Source organism: Coffea arabica, chromosome 11c (genome assembly GCF_036785885.1).
Source record: "Coffea arabica cultivar ET-39 chromosome 11c, Coffea Arabica ET-39 HiFi, whole genome shotgun sequence".
In the NCBI taxonomy this organism is placed as follows: Eukaryota; Viridiplantae; Streptophyta; class Magnoliopsida; order Gentianales; family Rubiaceae; genus Coffea; species Coffea arabica.
The window spans coordinates 145122-161019 of record NC_092330.1 but is presented as its reverse complement, the minus strand read 5'-3'; the positions used below and the strand labels follow the sequence as shown (position 1 = coordinate 161019).

General features: G+C 39.6%; 1 protein-coding gene across 1 annotated transcript; it reads right to left on the bottom strand.

Annotated features, from left to right (window-relative positions):
* Positions 1 to 1969: 1969 nt before the first annotated feature.
* On the bottom strand, positions 1970 to 5562 carry LOC140016831 (uncharacterized). Its single transcript, XM_072070820.1, has 2 exons — positions 2991 to 5562; positions 1970 to 2610 (listed from the first exon to the last, which is right to left on the bottom strand). The coding sequence occupies exons 1-2, from the start codon at positions 5560 to 5562 to the stop codon at positions 1970 to 1972; spliced, it is 3213 nt and encodes a 1070-aa protein (XP_071926921.1).
* Between the last annotated feature and the right edge of the window lie 10336 nt (positions 5563 to 15898).

The window sequence follows — 15898 nt, the reverse complement described above, 5'->3', positions numbered from 1 at the left end:
GTAAAGTATTCAATTGCCACCAGAATAAACCGATGCCCATTTGAAGCGGGAGGGTCAATGGCTCCAATCACACCATGCCCCACATTGAACATGGCCATGGAGCAGTCATACTGTGTAATTCTGTAGGGGGAGGATGCATAACATCTCCATGCAATTGACACTTGATGCATTTCCTAACAAAAACTATACAATCATGCTCCATAGTAAGCCAAAAATATCCAGTCCTCATGATCTTCTTTGCTAATAAATGGCCATTCATATGTGATCCACACACTCCACTATGTACTTCTTTCATCAGATGTTCTGCTTCATCCTCGTCAACACACCTCAGAAGATCCAAATCTGACGTTCTTTTGTATACTACTTCTCCATTCAAGAAAAATTTAGATGATAATCTACGCAAGAAGCTTTTGGCAGTCGTATCGGCCCCAGATGGATAGGACCCTGTTTTGAGAAATTCCTTGATATCGTTGTACCAGGGACGGCCATCGGAAGACTTTTCCACAACTAGGCAGTGAGCAGGTTTTTCTTGTAGATGAATCTGGATGGGTTCAATTACCAACTCATCTGGATGTTGAATCATTGAAGATAAAGTGGCCAAAGCATCGGCAAAGATATTTCGGACACGGGGAATGTGCCAAAACTCCAAACTCCTAAACTTATTCGCTAACTCTAGTAAGCTGCAATGATAAGGCAAGATCTTTGAATCCCGAGTGATCCACTCCTTGAGAGTCTGATGTACAAGCAAATCTGAATCGCTGAATACTAGTAAATCCTTAATCTCCATTTCTAATGCCATTTTTAACCCAAAAATGCAAGCTTCATATTCAGCCGTATTGTTAGTACAGAAAAATTGGAGTTTGGCTGAACCAGGGTAATGCTTTCCTTCAGGGGATACTAGAACAGCTCCAATACCGGCCCCGAAGGAATTCGACGCACCGTCAAAGAACAACCTCCACTCCGGGCATTGATCATTCATATCTTCTGCTATACCCACGAACAGGGCCTCCTCATCCGGAAAATAAGTGTGAAGCGGTTGATAATCATCTCTCAGCGGATTTTCAGCCAAATGATCGGCCACAGCCTGGCCCTTGATAGCCTTCTGGGTAGTGAAAATAATGTCAAATTCCGAAAGAATCATCTGCCATTTCGCCATACGTCCCGTCGGCATAGGCTTTCCCAACAAATATTTCAAAGGGTCGGAGCGGGAAATGAGGTAAGTAGTATGACTGAGCAAATAATGTCTCAACTTTTGAGCGGCCCAAGCTAGAGCGCAGCAACTCCTCTCCAGAAAAGAATAGTTGGCTTCATACGCAGTGAACTTCTTACTAAGGTAATAGATAGCTTGCTCCCTCTTCCCCGATTCGTCGTGTTGTCCCAATACACATCCCATAGTTTCGTCCAACACCGATAGGTACATGATCAAAGGTCGCCCGGATTTGGGTGGTACTAAAACTGGAGGGTGCAATAAATAATCCTTGATCTTATCAAACGCCTGCTGGCATTCTTCACTCCATTGCAAGGACACACTTTTCTTCCATAATTTGAACAAAGGCTCACACGTATGGGTCAATTGGGCAATGAATCTCCCAATAAAATTAATCTTCCCTAAAAAACTCTTCACGTCCTTTTGCGTTCTTGGCACTGGCATCTCACGAATGGCTTTAATTTTTGCCAGATCTATCTCTATACCCTTCTTACTGACAATGAATCCCAATAACTTTCCGGCAGGGGCCCCAAATGCGCACTTTGCAGGGTTTAGTTTTAAATCATATTTCCTCAACCTTTCAAATAACCTTTCCAAGTCAATCAAATGATCCTCCGCTCTCTCGGATTTAATAATGATATCGTCCACATAAACCTCCATCTCCTTATGAATCATATCGTGAAACAGGGTGGTCATAGTCCTTTGATAAGTAGCGCCTGCATTTTTCAGTCCAAACGGCATTACTCGGTAACAAAATGTCCCTCATGGCGTGATGAAAGCAGTTTTCTCCCTATCTTCTTCTGCCATTAAGATCTGGTGATATCCCGCGAAACAGTCAGCAAATGATTCAATCTCATGTCCTGCAGTAATGTCCAGAAGAATATGAATGTTCGGCAATGGAAAATCATCTTTCGGGCTGGCTTTATTAAGATCCCTGTAATCAACACAAACGCGCACTTCTCCACTTTTCTTTGGAACAGGTACAGGGTTTGAAAGCCAAATGGGATAATGAGACACCATAATAATTCTGGCATTGAGCTGCTTCTCGAGTTGTTCCTTGATTTTAAGGCTCATATCTAACTTAAACTTGCGAGGTTTTTGCTTCACTGGTGGGAAATTTGGATCGGTTGGCAATCGATGGACCACTATATCTGTTGAAATTCCAGGCATATCATCATAGGACCAGACAAATACATCTTGAAACATGGTCAAGAACTCAATCATCTCTTTTCTCTGTTTCTTATTCAAATGAATGCTAATCTTTATCTCCTTAACTTCAGTCTCGGTGCCAATATTAACAACTTCTGTTTCTTCCAAGTTCGATTTGGATTTCTCTTCATATTGTTCAAGATTCTTTAATAAAGAGTCAGATTCTTCCTCGCTATCGCTTTCATCTTGAATTTCTGATTCCAAAATTTCAAATTCGTGAGAGATATCGAGATTGCAATCATCAAATTCCAGAACAGTAATATCCAAAGGGTCAAAGTGTTTTATTTTTGGCCATCTGAAAAAGAATAAAATAAATACAATAATAAGTAAGTTAAAGCAATTTGGAAAAATCAACACTGTACATTTCATTAAAATTCAAAGTAAAGGATAACATCCTGACATGCTACTTAACCAGAAATTTAAAGCTAGACTTGCATTAGAAAACATTTGATTAAAAAAAACTATTTACAAAAACTGAAAGACAAAATATAAACAATGCGAATGAGTTCTTTCATGGCGACCAAAGGCAATTTCCAGATTTACCGAAACTCCTTTCGAGAGGGAAGAAAATCACTGGTCCAATTCTTCATTGCTTCGGTAGACACCTCTGGAAATTCTAGGTCTTCCAATAGCTCCCTCTCAGAAATAACCCCCACAAATAACTCAGACAACCCAACCTCCACTTCTTCGATTGGGTCTACTTCAGCTCTGATCACCTCTGATGGGTAAGGAAAAGTACAATATAATGGTGGGATATTCATGACAAATTGCCTTCCCTCCCTCTCTGCCTTTTTGCGATTCATCATTTCCTTTTTATCCTTGATAGTAGGTTGAAACCCCAATCCGAAGGTGTCCTTCTTGCCTTGCAGCTCTATTGGTTCCAAAACTCCCTGCAGGTCGCGCCCAAGGCCCTTGCCCATCTCATATCCTCCTCGAATCATCTCTTTAGCCATCATAACACTAGCTTCTGGCAAATTCATTTCCACCACTGGCTTCTCCTTAGATATCCATCCTACGGAAACAATGTCAGCCACATGGTGAGAGGAAAGCAGAGATTTTTTGCTATCCTCCTCATTTGGTCCAGAATTAACAATCATTGTGCAATCATCCTCCGCAAAAACTGTGATCAATTGGTCATTCACCACAAATCTCAGCAATTGATGAAGTGAAGAGGGTATAGCACCCGAAATGTGAATCCAAGGCCGTCCAAGAAGAATGGTATAAACACTTGAAAAATTCATGACCTGGCACATGACTTGAAATTGGGCAGGTCCGATTTCTAACACTAAATCCACTTCCCCCATTGGTTCCCTTTTCACACCATCAAATCCTTTCACCACGGTGGTTGACGGCCGCAATTTAGCCTCCTGAAAACCTAACTTAACCAAGGTATTCCAAGGACAGATATTGAGAGCGGATCCATTGTCTATTAGAACCTTCGGCAAGAGTTTCCCGTTACAGCGGACTGAGATATACAAAGCTTTGTTGTGTCCAATCCCCTCGGCAGTTAGATCCTCGTCAGAAAAAGAAATCCGATTGGAAGCCAAAACACGTTCAACTACATTGGCGAATTTGTCAACTGGAACATTCTTAGGCACTTGAGCCTCGGTTAAGACCTTGACCAGAGCCTCTCGGTGAAGTTCCGAGGTTAAGAGCAGATTTAATATGAAAATTTGAGCGGGCATCTTGTCCAATTGCTCGACCACCTTATACTCATTCTTCTTTAACATCTTAAGGAAATTAAAAGCCTCTTCATCCGTCACTATGGGTTTCGTTGGCGTAGCACCTTCTTTTGCCTTTGAAGATTCATCAATTGCGGGCTCTCCTATGATTCTTCCAGATCTAGTAATGGCATCCACTTCTTTCTTGGGCACCTTCTCTCCTCCAATTAATAGTGTAGGTTCGCTATAATTCCATGGGACCTCTTGTAAATTAAGAACAGGAACTTGCTCAGGCAATTCAAGCACCACAAGCTCCGAAGGCTCACATTCAAAGGGTATCATTTTTAGAATAAAAGGATCAGTATTTTTCTTGGCTCCATAGGCGTCCTCCTCTAATATGAATGGTTCTTCAATGACCCTTGTGACCTCGGCCTCATCTACAATATACTGTGTAGGTTCCTCAATCCCTTCCTCTATGGTGATAGTTCCCACAGTATCCTTGTGCTGAGGAAAAGAATTGTTGCTAACACTTGGCCCTTGTTCATCTTTCCTTCTCAGAATTATGTCTCCAGCATCAATCATATCTTGAATTTTATGCTTAAGCGCCCAGCAATTGACCGTCAGATGTCCAGGGGATCCCAAATGATAAGCACAAAATGACTGAGGATCATAACCAGTGGGAAATCCCCTGGGATAGGTCTTAGGGGGTACCGTACCAATCTTTCCAGCAGCTTTTAATTGCTCATATAACTGATCAACAGGTCGACCTAGATTGGTAAAGGTTCGGTATGGGGTTGGATTTTGGGTATAACGGATTTGTTGGTACTGGTAATTTGGGTTAGGAGGGGGAATAGGTCTTGGGTTAAAAGGAGGGCGAGGTCTAATTTGAAAGTTCGGTGGGGAAATATGAAATGGCGTTGATGGTGTGTTTGGGTAATTTGGTCGAGGACGGGGGTGGTTGATAGTGGTATTGTAAACAGGGCGGGGGTGTGGTTGATATAAGTAACGTGGTGAGTAGGCGGGATTTTGTTGATATCTAGGCCGAGAAAAAAAACCCTGGTTCCAGACAAAAGATGCTTCCTCGTCTTTCTTCTTAAATTGAGGCTTCTTACTACCACTATTTTGACTTTGCATGGCTTCCAACTGTGACTTCAAAACTGAAACATTGACAATTTTCCCTGCTTTTATGAACTCGTCATATTCTTCCAATTTATTGACAATCTCTGCAAAGGAACATCCCGTCATTCGAAAAATCTCTTCAAAGTAGGGTGGGTCATGAGCTTTAATAAACGTGCGAACAATTTCATTTTCGGTCATGGGAGGCTCCACCTTGGCAGCCAGCTTCCTCCATCTTTTCGCATACGTCTTATGGTCCTCCGATGGTTTCCTCTTGGTTCCCTCCAACGTGGTTCTCGTCGGAGCGAGCTCGCAATTATATTCATACTGCCTCACAAAAGCAGTCGATAAATCCATCCAAGATCTCATATCTTCAGGCTTCAAATTAGCATACCAATCTAAGGCATCGCCTTCCAGACTCTCGGGAATAAGCGCACAGGTAGATTCTCATCGTCTATTGGTCTCCCCAGCTTGTTTGCATACATCCGAAGGTGGGTCTTGGGATTGCCAGTTCCGTCATACTTGGTAAACTTAGGTGCTTTGAAACTCACCGGCAATTGCATATCCGGAAACAGGCACAGCTCGTTGTAGTCAAAACCCCCTTGCTTGCTCAAACCTTGGCTTTTCCTTATAAATTCCTCAAACTTATCCAATCTCTTTAGTAAATTCTTGTTCACGGGCACGGACGACCCCCCAACTTCAGCTTTCCCTTGAACAGCGGTATCTAGGGTGAATGGTTCAGCGGTGGCGTAATAATGTGGTCCTTGTGGTTCGAAAGGCATGGTCATAGTAATTAGCGGATAATTTTGGGGAATTTGGACATGAGGAGGATTAGTTTGGATGTTAGGTGCATAAATAGGTGGTGGGCCATGAGTGTGATGGGTAAAGGCTTCTTCAGGTGGATTCATAGCTTGTGAAGAAACAGAGATTTGAGTGTAAGGCAAGAGTATTGGTTCAGATTGGCCCGGGAGTAAGGGTTCATGTTGCCACTCACCGCTAGCACCTCCAGTGACCAATTGATCAATCACACGCCGTTGAGCCATCATTTCAACGCTTAGTTCATTAAACGGTTGAGAACTTCGCTGAGCTGAGCTCCCAGATTCGCCAAATCAGTTGAAGATGTTGTCACGGGCCTATCAGATGGCTCTGGATGGGTACTCATGTTTACACTATCTCTTGAAACTCGGCTACGTGACCCGGTGATAATGGAGCTTCTACGAGAAGCTATGTTTAAATATTACCTGACAATTTTGAAAGGAATCGCCTTTAGATTTAAGTCTTTGCTTAGCTTTTCCAACAAAAATAAAATAAAGAAAAAGAAAAAAAACAAGAGTTAGTAAATATTCAACAAATTCGGATGCATGTCCTATTGAGGAGCCCTTTTTGTGCCAAGGGTAGGCCTAACATGAAAATGCAATCCTCTAGGGCAGGCACTATACCATACCTGACGAATCTGATCAATTGATTGAGTGAAAAATGATTTGAAAAATTTGGCCAACTTGGAGTGAGAAGAGACATTTGTCCTAAAAATGAGGGCAAAGTTGGAATGAATTGCTTGCTTTGTTCGACGCATGATGTGCCAAAGGGGGGTAAAATGGTCAAATTCATTGAATGAAATTTGATTATTTATTGAAAATTGAATGGGTAACCCTAAAAATGAATTAAACTAATCAAATGAATTGAATGAAATCCATTGATCAAACCGATCGAGTGAAAGGATGAATTATTCAAAAACGACCGAGTTGCCCTAAAAATAGGTAAATTGGTCAAATGAATTGAAATTGATAGTTTATTCAAAATCGACTAGATTGCCCTAAAATGGATAAACTAGTCAAATGAATTCAAAATCGACTAGGTTGCCCTAAAAATGAACAAATTGAAAAAATGGACTGGATAACTTTGATGAATAAAATGGTTCAATGGATGGAATGAAATTGACGGCTTATTGCGATGCATTAGTCTATGAGTCTTTTAAAATCAAATTTTGCCCTCAGTTTATTTATCGTCTCAATAGCGAGGAATTGTTTGTGAATTTCTTCAAATTAATGTCCTTTTTGCAAGGAATTTTTACCAATTTGATAAAATGGCCAGAAAGTGATTATTAGACGCTCATAGTCCAAAGATCGCTCCATGAAAATGATCGGATCTCACCTTACCTTGTGCACTACCCCTTTGGATGGTACAGGAAATATAAACGTGCAAGTTTCATTGGATTATATATCCGAGGCACAGAGCGGTTTATTCCTAGCAGGGGATCGCCTAAATGGCATTCCCTTTATAGGGTTTATGCATGATGCCAGTTTATTAAAGCAGTAAAATATGCAATTTGAAATGAAACATGACCTAAGGGACCCTTTATTTGCCAGGGTAAGCCTAAAATGATATGACATTATTAATTTATGAACGAAATATACCACAACTTCTTAAACGTGCAATATCCTATCTACACGGGTAGGCTTCTAAAAGAAGGTCATACCAGACCTCTTATTTGCTAGGGGTTTGTGAATGCAATGGGGACACAAAACCAAGAAAAGTTAGTTCAGGCAGATAAATACACATAACACATTGTAGCAACGAGATAAATCAATACAAAGCAATAAAAGGGAAAAAGGGGTTGGATCCTTCCCCTCGTGAATAGTGTCCCTAGCTCAGGATAAGGCCGATTCTACCCTAGGCAAGCTATCATGGATGCATGAAGTATTGGCTCACTAATGCATCTAGACTCGATAGGTTTTAGGTCCCCGAGCCTTCAGACTTGGAAACCAATGGTCATCAATCCCAAGGTTCTTTGTCAGTGGCTTGAGCGATTCCCCAGACATTGCTACGCACACGTCGTATTACGGCTACATGTCTGAGTGAATCTATCGAAAATCCTCAACCTTCGACTAAAAGCTAAAGGCTATTGACCCAAAGTTTAAAGCGGAAGATTGAATGACCCCTCGGATCGTGCTACGCACATGTCGTGTCACGATCACACGTCCAAGTGGGTCGCCTAAAATCCTAATAGGGTGGAGTGGCGTGACAAGCCACTAAAGAAAAATAAAGGAGGGATAAATTAATAAACCGTATGCACGTATGCTAATGCTCGTTTGGAGGGGAGGGATCAAGAACCAACGCGAGGCTCTAGAGTAATGTCCCCCCACCCCAAATGCAATGCAAAGCGCGAGATAGAACAAGTACAACATACATCCAAACAACCAATCATACATACGCAAGTGAGGGAATAGTTTGATACGCGCGCGAGGCAAAAAGGCCCTAAAATAGAAAATGCAACCCTAACATCCGGATGCTATACATAAAAAGGGTGGAAAAAGGAAAAGAATAGCTAAATCAAATGCTTGGACCCACTTAGGAAGTCCCCAGTGGAGTCGCCAACTGTCGCGCCCCACTTTTTGATGGTGTGAAAGTGGTGTGTATGTGAACGTGTGTGAAAATGAAAATAAAAGGCCGTGGGGCTTGATGATGCGACGATTTGGCCAAACAAAATTCAAAAAGGGTTTTTAATGGAAAATGGAGTCGCCACTTGGTATAGAGTTAGGGTGTACCAAGTCACCCAAAAAGTGATTTTTGGAAAGAAAAGTAAACAAACCCTTTTTAAAGAACTTTTGGACCTACGTAACCAAAACAAGGGATCGGGGGTCACATTTGATAAGGGAGAAGGCAAAGGCAAAGCTTAAGGCACTCCCTTACCCTAGCAAAAACTAGTTGCGTGACTTAGCCCTTCTTTTCCTAATTTTTTCTACCCAAAGTATGTTTTGCATGTTGGTCATGACTAATGGATGCTAAAAAAAATGCAATCCTAAATTTAAAATGTCTCTTATGAACCTTTTTGGTCCCAACCATATGAGTTGTGGTGGCCAATAAGGAAAGTCCTCATAGAGGTCGCGAATGATGCAAATGAAGACCTAAATATGAGTGCAAGTGTGAAAATGTAAGAAAACGTGCATGTGTGCGAATGTAAGACAAGTGCATGTGTGCAAATTGAGCAAATAAAGGTGTTTGTGTGCTAATGGATGAAAATATGATAGTAGATACATATAAGTGCAATCGGGTGCAATTTGTGAGGTAGAAAATAAATAAGTGATAGGAAAAAAGTGCGTGAACATGGCATGTGGAGTGAGAAAAATATAAGTTGTGAGAAAATGTGGATAAAAGAGTGGGGAAGTGATATGATAAGAATGAGAGTGCATGAGCCTAGAGGAATGCATCAAGTCGGGTACGGGAATGACTCCTAATTTCACGACTTTAATTTTCCCTTTGATTAGAAGGAAGAACTAGCGTGTTAAAGCTATTTTGTAGCCACACTCACTCGTTTCCCTTATCGAAAGGGGACTCTCAGGCAAATGTACCCTATAACTAGCATGAAGATGCAAAAGCCTAAAATGAAGGGGAAAGGATTGGAGGAGCATGCCAAAAGCTAGAAAACTAAAAATGTATGAAATGAAATGAAACATGCAAGTACGTTCTATTGAGAGGGAACGGCCTATTGGGTCTAGCATTGGACTAGCCCTTTCTATGAATTCCTACTAGCGTTGGACTAGTGGAAACGGACAATGAGCCACAACTAGTGTTGGACTAGTGTGGTGACGTACATTCATCCATCACATTCATTCATGACTATAAAAAGCGAGTAGACATGCGAATCACTTATAAACACGTAACACATAACACTTAGCATGCTCGACTAGATGCAAGAGTCTAATAAAGCAAATTAACACATAGCAACAAAGGCAAACAACCAAGCTAATGAACCTATTACATTTTTGCTAACTAAAACAAAAGGGGAAGGGGAAAAATGAATAAAATTGCTCTCCAAGCCCTATCTATTACAAGCCAAGAGGTGTACACATACCCCATTAAAAGAATAACTCAATAAAAGCAAGAGTAAATGAAATAAAGGAACTAAAGAAAAGCAAGGAAAGCAAATTAGACATGCAATTCTCATTTAGCACGTTGGATCACATAGGAGAGACAAAAAGGATAAAAGAAATTATACCTCCCCATTTTGTGGCGCTAATAAAGTGGACAAAACTTAATGTGGGCTATAGTCACCAAAGAAAGGGATAACTTGGGCTAAATCCATCAAAACAAAGGATTAACGCACCAATTTAATTACCAATAAATTACATGGAATAAAAATAAACACGAAATTGAAGCACTTAAAACACCCAAATAGACTAAACAACCTATACACAAAGGTTTAAAGCATACAAAGACCCAATTGAAAGAATTAGTCAATCATTCGAATCCAATTGAAACATTTAAGAACTCAAAGGTCCACAAGTAAAGGACAAGATCAAATAATAGTTCAAATTGCAATCAACTTAGGACTTAATCGCAAGAAATTGGAATGTAATTGGGCCTTTGTAGCATTAGATTGAAATTGGGGGGCCAAAGTGCAAATTTTTCATGCATGCATACGAAGCTTTCTTTATTTCTGCTGATTTCTTTTATTTGCAACAGGTTGAGCTTTTCAACATGCAATCTCCCATCTTTCCTAACGCAAATAACATCTCCGCCAACCAAACATTTAGATTAAACAACAAGACAACCAAACTTTCTTTTCATCTTTAAACACAAAAATCCAGAGAGCAAGAACATGCAAATCTAGCCAACCAAACTTCTGAGAAAAAGAACGTGAAGCAGGATAACACGCAGAGAATCACTTCAACATTCTGCAAATCTCCATGCTTCCCCCCCTTACCCAAAGCTGAACCCACAATAAGTAGAAGAAAAGAGCCTACATACACACGAAACTGGTATTGCCTATGAACACCAAATCCTACAACACATCTTTCGGCCCAACAAAAATTCAAACAGGTCAGGAGTAACTAAAACTACAAGCAAAGTCATTGTTGCGGCCAACTGTTATGTCTTGCATTTCTCACTTTAAATGGTAGCAAATGTATGCAAAAGCTCACCACCCGATAGCAAACAGACACAAGCAACAAAATCAGGCCAAACCAAAACCTCAACTAGCCTAAGACTAAGCCTCACCAACGCCGCTGCAACAAATCGAAAGCTTAGAGCTTGTTGCAGCAGATTTCTTTTTTATGCGCAACCAACAGTTAAACGCCATTTAAATTCAGCCAACAAAATCCTCAAACAATCTTCCAACTTTGGGAATGTAAGACCTTTGGATTTCAGCATGAAAAATCAGAAGGAAAAACACGCACAAATTGGGACCTTCACGACTTATCCAACAGATGACAGGAATTCAGATGCATTTTCGAATGAACTGACTATATAAATGTCATTTTTGTTTTCAAAGTTAGCATCTTTGCCACTAAACTACAGCCTTGGAACGAAATATACAACACCCAACAGATTTGAAACCCTAACAAAGTTTATTTATGTAGCATAACAGCAAAAGACCGCAGCTTTGCAACTAACGGTAAAGAAATAACTACTGCGACCAGATTTTTCATACTTGCGGACTCAAAGCCAAGAGAAATGATTAGAAACATCAAGTAGATTCCTAACCCTCATAGACAAAGACTTATTAACAGAGATTGACTATAGGACAAGACTAAAAGGGACCTTACACTGCTGTTTCGGTAGAGTTAGCGATGGCAAAAACTTGAGCTTGGTCTGAAACCACCAAGTTTCCGTAGCTCCCTCCTGATTTGCCTCAAACTCAGTTGTTTTCCGTCAAACCTCGATAAACTTTCTCTTTCACGGTGGTTCCTCCCCCTCAGATCTTTCTTCGCCGCCTCTCTCTTGCTCTCCCTTTCTTGTTTTTTTTTCAGAACCCACGCCGCCAATCTCTTGCTCTCTCCCCTTTCTCGGCTAAACCTAGCTGTTCCTCTTCTAGAGTTCTCTCCCCTCTATCTCCAACACTCTCGGTTATCCCTATCTCCCACTCTACCTTCCATACCCAGCCCCTTTGTTTTTCCTAGTTTTTTCTTTTTCAGCCCTCATCCAGATTTTCTGTCCAGATCTTTTCTCCTCTCTTGCGACTGCTATTTCTTTCCTTTTATATGGGGGAATCATAACCCTAAACCCTCAGCCATCTTCTCCTAAAATTGCAGCCAAAGGGCTGCCCAAGTCCTTCCTTGCAAGCTGCGAAAATATGCAGCTTGCATGCCGCGGATCCCTTTTTTTTTCAATAAAATGAAATACAAAAATAACAATTTAAACAAACTTAAATAAAATATACAAAATTAGTACCCAAACGATAAAATAAAAAGCTACAATTTCTTTTTTTCACTTTTTTCCTTTTTCTTTTCTTTTTCAATAAAAAGAAATAAAAAATATTTTTTCCAAATTTTCTCTTTTTTGGCAAAAATTTATGCTAAAAGTCTTATAATAATAAAATAAAATAAAATAAAAAAATAACTAAAAGAGTAAAAATGAATACAAAATAAAAAAATGATAAATAATAATAATCTAAAACAAAACTAAAGTGTTATACAAATTGTAAAAGTCTAAGAACTAGAAATTATGGAATTAAGAGAATTGTTACTAAAAGTAAAAATAAAGTTAGGATAAAAAATATTTTAAAATTTGGTGTCTACACCTATAACCCTTCTGAAAGTGTAAAGTCTCATGACCTTACTGATACTGTGACGACCCCACCTTTCCTTAGGGAGAAGCCAAGGGTTTGACTGACCGCCTTCTCAACTCTCAACATGACTCATGTATTCATTCGAATCAAATCACGATTTTCAAGCCAAACAATTTACTCAAACCAAGAAAGCACTTGAATAACAATAGCGACAATCCTTAGACAACTGCATTAACTATTACAATCATAATATTTCAAATACAAATAAAATCTACACTTCCAAATGTCCAAAAGTCGCTCAGAAAATCACACTAACTCTAGACAAAACTTGGCTAGTTTAGCATCTCCAATTCTTCATTTCAAATTTCTGGCAAGGAATAACAACTTAAAGGGATGAGCGGACGCTCAGTAAGATCAAGAAATCAAACAAGCAAGTAGAGCATGTACCATAATTCAACTCAAGTAGCACATGTACAGAATAACAATAATGATTTCACGTAAATTCACAAAAAAACTAAAGCACGTTCATTGAGAGAATACAAGAGCTCTCAAGAGCCAATTTTTTCGTTGCAGTAGTTTGATCCAAATCCATTGACACTCCGTCAATGTTTAAAGAAGTAAAAATAATGACCGTAGATCTCTACTTTATATCAATTTTCTGTCCACCAAACATACCCCTTATCAGATCCGAACACCAAATAGAAATAATGGTAGAAATATTTGAGTATACCCAAATAAGAACAAGTATGGTCAATGAGATAACACTCTAATCGATTTAATAAAGATAAAGGTACTGAGATGGGATGAGAGGCGGCAGCATGTACCACACTCAATCCGAGTGGGAGGTACCTGTCATCCATTTTCAGTACTTTTATCTTGATTAAATCGATTGGAGATTTATCTTGTCGACCCAGCAATGAGCGGTAGCATCTACCACACTCAATTCTAGTGGGAGGTGCCTCTCATCCCGTTTTAGTACTTTTATCCTGATTAAGTCGATTGGAGAGTTATTTGGTCAACCCTAGTGCTGAGCGGCAGCATGTACCACACTCAATTCGAGTGGGAGGTGTCTCTCATCCCGTCTCAGTACTTTTATCCAGATTAAATCGATTGGATAGTTATCTCGTCAACCCTAGCACTGAACGGCAGCATGTACCACATTCAATTCGAGTGGGAGGTGCCACTCATCCAGTCTCAGTACCTCTATCTTGATTAAGTTGATTGGAGTGTTATCTCATCGATCATACTTGTTCTTGCTTGTGTATACTCTAGTGTTAACACCACTGTTTCTATTTGGTGTTCGAACCCGGTAAGGGTATGTTTGATGGGCAAAAAATTAGTATAAAGTGGAGATCTACGATCATTATTTTTACTTCTTTAAACGTTAACGGAGTGTCAACAGGTTTGGATCAAACTACTGCACCAAAAAATTGGCTCCTGAGAGCTCCTATATTCTCTTAATGAACGTGTTTTAATCCTTTTGTGGCTTTACATGAAACCCTTGTTGTTATTTTGTACATGTGCTGCTTGAGTTGAATTATGGTACTTGCTCTACTTGCTTGCTTGATTTCTTGGACTCACTAAGTGTCCACTCATCCATTTAAGTTGTTCTTAACAGAAATTTGAAGTGAAGAATTGGAGGCGCTAGACTAGCCAACTTTTGTTTAGAGTTAGTGTGATTCCCTGTGCAACTTTTGTACATTTGGAAGTGTAGATTTCATTTGTATTTGAAATATTATGATTGTAATAGTTAACGCTGTTGCCTAAAGATTGTAGCTGTTGTTATTCAAATACTTTTTTGGTTTTAAAAAATTGTTTGACTTGAAAATCGTGATTTGGTTTGAGTGAGTGCATAACTCCTGTCGAGAGTTGGTCAAGCGGTCCACCAAACTCTTGGGTTCGTCTTAGGAGGAGGCGGGGTCGTCACAGATACAAAGGATTTTAACATCTCTTTTAACATATTGGATATCTCAGGGTTCTTAAGAAAGAAAACCTATATTGCGGCATTCATAGCATGTTGGGTTTGCAAGTTTCTTTTGTCAAACAAAAAGGCCGATCGCATTCGCCCAAGTGTTTTCAAGATTGCATGCTTAATGGTCATAGGAAAAAAATTTTTATCTTGTAATTCCCGTTCTTGCGAGCATATATCATGGGTTGAGGGAGATTGTCTACGCCCCTAACCTTGGAGAATGTGGGATAACTTTTCCAATCCATTATGTCTATGCTTGAATTGGCTAATATTTTGACGTATATTATGAGAATAATCAAGTGAGCAGCTATCATGTGGGTATGACAAGATTTAGTGGCGAGCAAATAACAATATTTTATGATAAATCAGAAGTTGAGGAAATCATTAAAGAAATGAATTCCTTGATGCTTCCCAAATTGTGTTGGATTGAGAATGAAGAAAAAGTGTTGATTGACGATGGATTCTTATCATCAACATTTACGAGCTACTTTATCAGTCAACACTCTTGCCACTTGACTCTACGTAAGGACAATATCTTTATTATTGAAAGAAATAATTCTTGTAGATTTAGTAGACAATTCGGCTTTTGACAGGATATTCTAAATAATTTGAAAGAGATTACTCACACTTGTACTTTGAGTGAGATTATTCAATTATGAGATTCTTCAATTCGCACGCAGACGCGATCTCGGATGATTATACCTATGCATAGGAAGCATCTATTGATCACAAAAAACTATGATGTCTGGTGGTCAATACGGTCAAATGGCGTCTCTTTAACTTCCTTTAAATTGGTGGTCAAGATCCCTCAGCAGTCATCAAAGAAGGGCAAGATTACCTCTATCAACGAGTCAAAACAGCACAACGGAGCCATAGAGAGTGAAACGGGTCTTACTGTATCTACCTTGCATAAGAACAAAATTACCAGCACTCGCTTGGAAAGTATTGTCACGAAAAAAAAGTTTTCAAAAGACTCTCAACGAGCCATCAAAGAGACAAATTAGCAACTTCAAAAAAAAAGACGCCATAAAAAATTTCACAAATTTTAACTATGACTTCTATGGGAGAAGATGTCGAAATTGAAATGTTTGATGATCATGATTCTATTAAAACTATTGAAAAGGAAGAAATTCAAGTCCAGCGCACCGGATCTACCAAAGGAAAAATCCATTCATTGGCAAACGGCAGTAGCAGTCAAAACCGTCATTGGAACCGATCAAAAAGAGGAC

Bases quoted from the DNA above. Each gene is read 5' to 3' on its own strand.
- LOC140016831 (XM_072070820.1), bottom strand. From the start codon at position 5,562: ATGAGATCTTGGATGGATTTATCGACTGCTTTTGTGAGGCAGTATGAA. The intron at 2,611-2,990 runs GTGATTTTCTTC...TTTTGGAATCAG, and splicing joins AGCAATGAAGAATTGGACCA to AAATTCAAGATGAAAGCGAT.